At 50.7% G+C, this 8,861-nt stretch overlaps 1 protein-coding gene across 1 annotated transcript in view; it reads left to right on the top strand.

Moving 5' to 3' along the window:
- The first annotated feature begins 207 nt into the window (after positions 1–207).
- The window catches only part of TNN (tenascin N), a 58,232-nt gene continuing 49,578 nt past the window's right edge, over positions 208–8,861 (top strand). Inside the window, exons 1-3 of the mRNA XM_023531230.1 lie at positions 208–1,536; positions 2,284–2,839; positions 7,589–8,032. Of these exons, the coding sequence (XP_023386998.1) occupies positions 7,624–8,032 (409 nt within the window). The 5' untranslated portion in view covers positions 208–1,536; positions 2,284–2,839; positions 7,589–7,623. The remainder of the gene's footprint in view (positions 1,537–2,283; positions 2,840–7,588; positions 8,033–8,861) is intronic.

Below are 8,861 nucleotides of genomic sequence, written 5' to 3'. Positions count from 1 at the left end.
TGCCTCATGTCCCTTTGCAATTAATTAGTCCTTTCCCTCAAGTAGTAGATGCAAATGTTAGAATGCTGTGCGACATTAAAAAACATGTCCTAGAAAACACATATGAGAAAATGGAGAAAAGAATTACTTGATAAAGTTTAGAGCAAAGAGCAGGAAAAAAAAAAAATCTATAATATAATCAAAACTGTTTAATCTTTTTTTTTAATACATGTGCACAGATATATGTACTTCCCCATATATGTTTACATTTGTAGAAGAAAAATCAGTGGTTATTGCTGATTGTGAGAATTACAGGAAATGTTAGTTTTGGGATTTTTTTTTGTAGTTTTCTGCATGTTCTAGTTCGTCTACATGTTACTTTTATAATGAAAGTAATAATGATATCTACAACATAGCCATCTATGGGCAAATGAGGCTTGAAGAAACTCCTAAGAACCAATCTGCTGTCCCCTCTGAAGTTCCATGCCCCCAGCTCAAAATGCAGCCCTCTGCTCCCACACACTTCAGGCCGTTGGCTCAGAGCAGTGGTTACCGCCAGAAGAGATTCATAAGATGGTGACTTCTACTTGACCCAAGAGAAGAAAACATTGACGGAAGAAGAATCGAGGTCTTTCATTGCCTTGAAAGGAGTAATAAACCTTCCTCTTTGCTGACTGCCGTATTCTGTCGTCTGTTTTTGCAGGCACTCGCACGTTTGAAGTCAAAGAGGCACATCCCTGTAAGCTCTGTTAGAGGTTTGAACTCAGAATCTACCTCAAACGGAAGGTGGCCCTGTGGGTGTAGAACATGTATGATTTGTAGCAGAGGGAGTGAGTGAACGACTGAGCCGAGACAAGATCTTGACCACGCAGGGCTGTTTAGGTTTGGTTTCAGCAAACTCCTAATTGAGGAAACGAAGACACATCTTCCAGTCAAGCGGACCCGGAGCAGCTGAGCCCGGCTGCAGGGCCCCGAACCAGACACGCCGGAGTCAGGCTCCCTCGGGCCAGCGCATTGGTCTGCTGGGGTTTGGGTGATTTCTTAGGACAGAGAAATTGGAATGCAGTCGGAATGCTTTTTCCTACATTTTTCTCAAATAGAAGAAGATGATATATAATAACATGTTGGTCGAACCGTCATTTGAACCAGTAACTTTGTGTTTTTTTCAAGTTGTTCTGGAATGGGATACAGGACAAAATAATGGGTTGAAATTAGTTTCAAGTTAAATGATTCCTGTAGTTTGGGTATAGGCTCCGTCTCATTTTTCCATTGTTGCAGAGCAAACCCCTCCAAAATACAGCAACTTAAAACAATTACTTATTTGCTCATAATTCTGTGGGTTGGCAGTTCGGGCTAGACTGGGCTGGGCTGACTCACAGAGCACTGGCTGGGCTTGTTCATATGTCTGGGGCCTCAGCTAGGATGGCCAGGCCTCTTTCTCCTTGTGCTTTTTCATTCCAAGAGGGTGACAGCAGACACTGCAAGGCCGCTGGAGGACCCAGCTCAGAATCGTAATGTCACTTAGCCACATTCTATTGAGCAAAGGAAATCGCACAGGTAGGCCAAGTTCAAGTAGTGGGGAAGTAAACTTAACGTCTCGTGGGGAGGAGCTGCAAAGGATTTGCGGCCATTTAAAATCTACTATGGACTCCCAACCTAAAGACAGCGGTGACGCCAAACGAACAGAAAGCTTTGGAAACTGGTTTCCTTCTCTCCGACCCATCGCTTGTCCCTGGCTGTGACTATTTTGTCCTGGGGTTCCCTACGTATATCTCTCTATGTTCTCAGCAGGATGGCAATAAATCACTTTGCTACTGAGAAATTCACTGAGCCATGTCAGCCGCTTAGAATGCCTTCAGCTCTCTAAAACAAAACCCTGACTGAGAAAGCTCTGAAGCAGGATAGCTTGAGGGGTAGTTCATTCAGCCGCTTAGCAACGTGATAAAAAATCAGATTCCTCCCTCCTTTCTGCTCTGCCATCTTTGATATGTTTTCTCTGTCTTTGGAGCTCACTCCGTATGTTTGGTTGCAAGGTGTCAGACAGTTTCGGGTGTTATATAAGGATGTGACGATGTCTCTTCTTTGGGTCATTTAGTTTTTGAATGAAGGAACCTTTCCTTGAAGCTCTGCCAGCAGCCTCTCCCTACATCTCACTGGCCCTGAATGCACTGCATATTCTTGCCCGAGTCAGTGCCAAGGGCAACAGGATCCAGGTTAGAGGAATCTCATAAGGCAGGACGACTACATGCAATGAGTTACCCTGGGTTACTCATTTGCTTTTGTTTCGTTTTTCTTTTGCAATAGGAGAGAGACAACCGATAGAATTCGAACGCGGTCTGCAAATTAGACAACGGTATTATGTCAATGTTAATTTCGTCCCTTTGACCACTGTGTCGAGGTTATGCAAGAGTACGTCCTTGTTTGGGAGAGATATTACACACCGAAGTTAGAGGTAAAGAGGTGAATCATGTCTTTAAGTCATTCTCACATGCTTTAGGAAAAAATAGAATGAATGATAAAGCAAATGTGGTAAAATGTGAACATTTGGAGAAATGCACTTTCAAACCCCAGAGACCCAGCTCCTGGCCGGGAGACATGCAAACGCTTTTAACAACCTTCACCGGGATCTACTCAAATGGAAACAGCCTCCAGTATTTTTAGCCGCTGTGGTATCTCTTTACCGCTGGGCAGAGAAGGAACACCCAAGATCCCGGTCGGCTCCTCCCCTGGCCTGGCCGGGATTTAAACCCAGGGAAGGAAGCGAGGAGAGGAGAGGACCAGGGACCAGCACCGAGGCCTGCAGCCCAGGAAGTGGCCCCCGGGGCGGAAGCGTTGGCAGTGGTGCCCAGTAGCCTCCCAGGTAAGCACGCCGGTCTCCGAAGGCTTTACCTGTGAGAGGAGGAAGGGGGCCAGGTGCGAACGAGCTCCCGCGCCCCAGTCTCCCAGCCCGATCATCCAGGCAGTGTGACCAGTCTCTTGTCACCCCCATGCGGAGGGAAAGCCAGTTAGGAGATGTTTCCCAGAACCCGAGTCATGTGTCACTCGCCAGGAGCACACGCAGGTGCGCCATGGGACTGAGCTCAGTTGTCTCACCTGGCCGAACACAGCGGTGTGGCAGGGGACTTCTGCCTGTGGCAACAGGGTTTTGTATGAAATGTTTCCAGTAAGTCTAGCATGTTCTTTTCCTCTTTATTTCTTTGCTGGCTTCTGTCAATGTCGAAGTCCTTTTTTTTTTTTTTTTTTTTTTTGTAATTTCTCTGTGCCTCACTTAAAAAAATCCTAATATAGAACTTTTACTTTTGTTGTGATTAGGAGACTCTTGTAACTTCCCCCCTCCCCGGATTTTGTATGTACCCATTAGGATGATGTTTGCAAATGTACTTGGAGAGCTTTGAAGTTTATTCAGACATTTAATTTTATAGGTTTTGATTCTTATTTGGAAGAGGACAACTTCTTTTCCCCAGATTCTCATGCTATTACTCTCATGGTGTCTCAAAGAAGACATTTTGAAACATTTTAGCACATGACGTGAAAGACTAGTTTTTGGAGGTCTTTGTATTTATCTGTTTAATTTTGTGGTTGGGAGAGAGCTGGGGGGAGGAGAGGGAAAGAGTGAGTGAGAAGAGTCACTTCAAAGCACGAAACTTGAGTTGCTTATGTGAGTGTTAAAAAAAAAAAATCCTAATAAAAAAATAACAAACTACCCACATCTGGACATAGGTTAGCCACAGTTTCTCACGTCCACTGGTTCTTGGAGAAGCCAACGCCATCACCCAGGTATCAGTGGACGCCTGCTCAGCCGGGACTATAGGTTGGTGGCTGGCAGAGCACAGGATCTGCACAGAAAGAATCGGGGGTGTTTGATGGCTGGACGTTCGTTGAATTCAGAGTCGAGCAAGGTGCCGGTGTTGGGAGAAGGGACTTAGCGGGAATAGAGAGCAGCAGCATCGGTTTCATTTTTCCTAGGGTGGAGGGGAGAAAACCACCTGACATTTTTTATGCGATTTCATGCCCTGCCGTGTCCCCAAGTCTGCGGGCCGCCACCGAGTCCTGAAGGAGGGGAAACGGGACGGGACGGCTTCGAATCCGCTTGTGGCTTCCGGTTGCCATTGCGGCCTCATTCTGTGGTTTGAAACGCAGGTTAGACCGAGGTCTGTTTTGGAGAAGATGCCTGAGGACACTGTGCCCAGAGCCGCTGGGAACTCGTGTCTGTCCGCCACCCGCTCCAGAGCTTCGGCTTCTGGATACAGACGTGAGGTCACGGCTCAGGTTCTGTAGCAGCACCTGGAGCCGCCGGTCTGCGAGCCGATGGAAGCGGGGGGCCAGGGGCACGAGCAGTTCTGTAGGTGCCAGGATCTCAGGCCTGATGCCTGGACCGGCCAGGCTTTGCCGGGTTCACCACACAGACTCGCTGCTGATGCCCACCAGCCACCATCTCAGTATGAGCCATTGTCTCGGAGACAGACCCCGAGTGCAGGTGGAGCCGGGCAGGCCCTTGGCAATTAGCAAGGACAAGCCTGTCCTCTTTGGGGGTCGGCTGGAACGTGAACGTCATCCCCACACGTTAAGGAGAGGCGTTCCAGCTGCTGCTTCGTGTGCCCCCCTTCAGCATCGTTCCGTGGAGGCAGAGTTTGTCATCAGCTGCCCCTCCCACCTGTGGGGAAGAAGGCTAATTGTATGTAAGGTAATAAATGCCCAGTTATTCTGGAGGCCGGGCGTTTGGTTCGACATGGTCGAAGGTCCCTGAATGTATGTCCTCGTGTCCACTTGATCTCATCGTGTGTAAGTCCGGGTACTCCCGCAAAAGCAAAAGGAAGGTCTGATTGTGAGAAAGGGGTTCGTTCCTGGGGGTAAACGAGCAGCTTTGCCTGGGGTTCGGGAAGTGCTTTCATGCACAGACCAGGTGCTGAGAAACAGTGGCCACCATTCCCATCCCCCGTCTGAGCAAGGCGGACTAAGATTCGGTCGGCAGCACGAAACAGCCACGCCAGCCCGTGGCCGCCCGTGGAAAAGTGACGGAGTGCTGAGGCTGGGTGAGGGACACTGTCCTTTATGTCATCCAGCCTGTGGTGTGGGCGGACTCGACGGGAAGAGTTTCTCATGGAAGGGGGGCCGCACGCAGTGAGGGTCACCTGCAGGGATTTCTGGGGCGCTCACTGGCTGCGTGCCACTCAGCTGAGCGAAGCCTGGAGTGTGACCCTATTAAGCCTTTTCACATAAAATGAGTTTTTCATTCTCACCCACACCTAGCCGTCTGTAGAGACTACCTGTGCAGAGTTCCGTATCACAGAGACCAGAAATAAAAATGCTCACGTATGTCCTGGGTCTGTCTGGAGTGTGACCTAGCAGAAGCTGTGCTGCCTTGGGCATTGTGCCTGCAATTCCTTCATAGTTCAGTGATGTCCACCCTGTCATTTGGGGACAGAATATCTGTTAAGTGACTCCACTGGAAATCCGTGATAATACAGTTTTTCTAAAACCCCATGGCAGTGCCCTCATTTGCTTGTGGTTAACTCTAAAGGCAGGATGAGGTAATACGTGGCCCAGAGATAATAAGCACAAAGGTCTGTAATGGCGGCTGAGAAACTGGCTGCCGCTCTCTTTGGCGTCAGTAGTAACTTTTACTCCTGACCGGAGTGTGTGTCCTCCTTTGGAGAAAATAAGGTGACCTGGAGACCATCGGTCGTGGGATCGGGGAAGACCACCCGGGCTCAGAGTCCATCCTCCTCCTTTGGCAGAGGCTTGGTCAGCACCTGCCGCTGCAGAGGGAAGGCTCGGGGCGTGTTGTGTTTCCTGGGAAGCGAGACGCACCCAGGCTTTACCCCGCTGTGGGAGAAACACCGACGAGCTTTCCAGGGCTCGTGCTTGGCTCGGAGGAGGCGCAGGCATAGGATTTAGTTACTGAGCAATTACCGTTTAATTGAGCAGCTTGTATGTCTTGGGTTTCCTTTACTTTCAAAGAACCCCTCTCTTAAATACAGGAAGGAGGACGTTTGGTCTTTTTTTTCACGTGTAGTAATCCTTTCATTGGATTTGCTGATTTGGGGCAGTACACACAGCAGGGAGAGGAAGAACGCAGGCATGGGCGATAGACAGGCCTGGAGTTTTATCCCAGCTCTGCTGCTTATTAGCTGCATGTCCTTGGACCAGTTACTTAACCTCTCTAAGCAATTATAAACAATGATATTAGTTGACTCCCAGGATATTAGTGTTTAAACGAGAATAATGCTCATAAAGTGTTTGGCACAGAACCCATCATCTAATAAGCAGATGCAGAACATCAGTGACTATTCTAGTTTAACACCCAAACTATCACTTTGGCCAGGACTGTGCTATGAGGCTGGGGATACAGAGGGGACCCACACAGTCACGGCCACTGTCATCCGCAAGCTTACAGAGTTGCCTGGGATAGGCGCTCACAGCAGATTCAGGAGCTGTCCGTGTTTGGCTGTAAATTAAAGCCATGGGGGTAGCTGTGGCCACCGAGAAAGAAAGGGAAGTCATGCTCAGCAGTTGATGAAAAACAAACCAAACCTCAGAACATTTACCGAGCCCTTATTATGGGCTTGGCATGGCCCCCTGCAGTGTGAGGCGGGCGCTGTCATTCCCGCTTTATAGCGGAGAGGAAAAGCTGGGGGATAAGCAGCCTCCGTGAGACTAGACGCCCAGGACACGTCTGGGTTGCCCTTGCAGCACCGTAGCTGCCTGTCACAGCGGGGAAGGAGAGCCTGGGGTGGGCGGGGCACAGCCACCAGGAGAAGGCTGGGCTTCCTGACTTCTCCAGCCTCCCGTGCAGAAGCTCGCGCATCTTGAGTTGGCCACAGAAGCCCATTGTCAAGAGGCAGTCCTGCACCTGGGTTTAGATGAGAGCCACCACGACAGCCCAATGAGGGACATTCTGTGAGTAAATCTGAGGCATACACTGGGTCTCCTGTCATCTGCCCTGCCTCCATGTGTTGTCATCGGGAATGTGCCGTCCCAGAGAGGGGCTGGGGAGAGGGATCCACACCTCCTGCTGGTGGCACAGGAGGCAAAAGCTAACAGTCTGCTCTGGCCCAGGTGGCCTGGCCTGACTGACAAACCAGACTGCCTGGGTGCCGACAGAGTTGAGGGTGACCGAACCTCTTGGCACGTGTGACTCTGTGCTCTTACTCGGGAGGGCCCCACAAGGAATCAGCTTTCCGTCCCATCCTTAAGAGGCTCACAACCTTCCTACAAGAGTAGCTAGCTATACCCAAAGTGCGTTTCTCTGAATGCCTCGCAGGAGAGCTAGGTATTTGTATTAGAGATTAGGGAGATCGAAGGCTGGCACTCAGCAGGCCCTCAATACAAGACAGTTCTCTTGGTCACGGTTAAGGTGCAGGTGAGCACAGGCTGACATGCGGAGAAGGGCCTCCGGTAGTGTGAACAGTGTAAGTGAGGGCAGGAGGCCAGAAAGGGCTCGGTGTGAAGAAGGAATGGAACAGTGTGGTCTGGACCCTCAGGAGGTATAGCAGGGAAGCTCTGGGCTGGTTTCTCAGCTTCCTGTGGACTCTCAGAATCCACTAAAAAGGCCACTTTCCACCAGCAAATCTCCAGGGCTGTCTTGGCGTTTTTTTTCTGGATACAGGCCGCCTGGAGGGTCCGCTCCCCGTCTCCCCAAGGATGGGTCTCCAGGGGACGTTCTGCTTCCTCCTGGGGCTCCTGTTTGGCTCCATGCTCTTGGTGGCCTCGGCCCCGGCAACTCTTGAGTCTCATGACTGCAGCGACAAGGAGCAACAACAGGTCACCGTCAGTCACACGTACAGGATCGATGTGCCCAAGTCCGCCCTGGTCCAAGTGGAGGCCGACCCTCCGCCCTTGGGTGACGACGGAGCCTCGCTCCTGGCCCCGGGGGAGGCCGAGGAACAGAATATCATCTTCAGACATAACATCCGCCTGCAGACGCCACCGAAGGACTGCGAGCTGGCCGGCCTTGTCCAGGACCTCCTGGGCCGGGTGAAGAAGCTGGAGGAGGAGATGGCAGAGGTGAAGGAACAGTGTGACACCCAGCGCTGCTGCCAAGGAGCTGCCGGTGAGCTCACCCCCTGGTATTCATTCAACAAACACTCAGTGAGCACCTTCTACATGCCAGGTGCTCCGCCAGCCTCCTGAGCACTGGTGCCTTCCGACCTCTCTGGGGGCTTTATCTCTGGCACTGGCTCCAGGGGGCATCCGGAGCATGAGCAGAGCGGGGCCTTAAAATGAGCCTGGACACCTGCTTCCAGGTGAGAAAGCTCCCCCAGGCGGGGGAAAGGAGGGTGTGTTTCACCTGAGGATCCATCTCGACTGTAGGGGACAGCGGTGGGGTAGAGTGGAAAGCCAGATGAGACTGGGGACGAATGCCAGTTCTGTCACTTCTTAGCTCCGTGACTTTGGGCAAATGCCTTAAGTCTCCTCAACTGTCCAGTGAGGATAATCCTATCAACTAGTCTAGTTCTGAGAGTTCTACACGATGTACGTAAGATTTCTGGTCCTCAGATACTCAGCAAATTCTCAACTTTTGTTAGTAATAAAGCACTACAGTTCGATTTTGTGGCTAGTGAGCTCCCATCACCACTTTTTCATTTTCTTTAAAAAACATTTTTTTTTTTCTAACATAAACTGATCCTAATAACCAGGGGTCCTTCGCGCACATTCTTAAGCCCGAAGGACCTGCTGCCGTTCAGAGCACCTGGGTGTGTTAGACCTGGACACTGCCGGAGTGAAGCCTGGAGCGCTTGCCCCGGGAGTCTCCGCGTCAAAAGCGTTTTGGGGAAGGAAAGCAGGTTTTCTGAGAAACCCAGGGCCTGGCGCACTCCTCCACCTACCTGCCTCTTGCCGTCTAGCATCAGAGAGGGGACCCTGGCTTACCCCTTCTCCCG

Source organism: Pteropus vampyrus, unplaced genomic scaffold (genome assembly GCF_000151845.1).
Source record: "Pteropus vampyrus isolate Shadow unplaced genomic scaffold, Pvam_2.0 Scaffold65, whole genome shotgun sequence".
Lineage (NCBI taxonomy): Eukaryota > Metazoa > Chordata > Mammalia > Chiroptera > Pteropodidae > Pteropus > Pteropus vampyrus.
The sequence above is the reverse complement of the archived record's forward strand: the minus strand, read 5'-3'. Positions and strand labels throughout refer to the sequence as shown.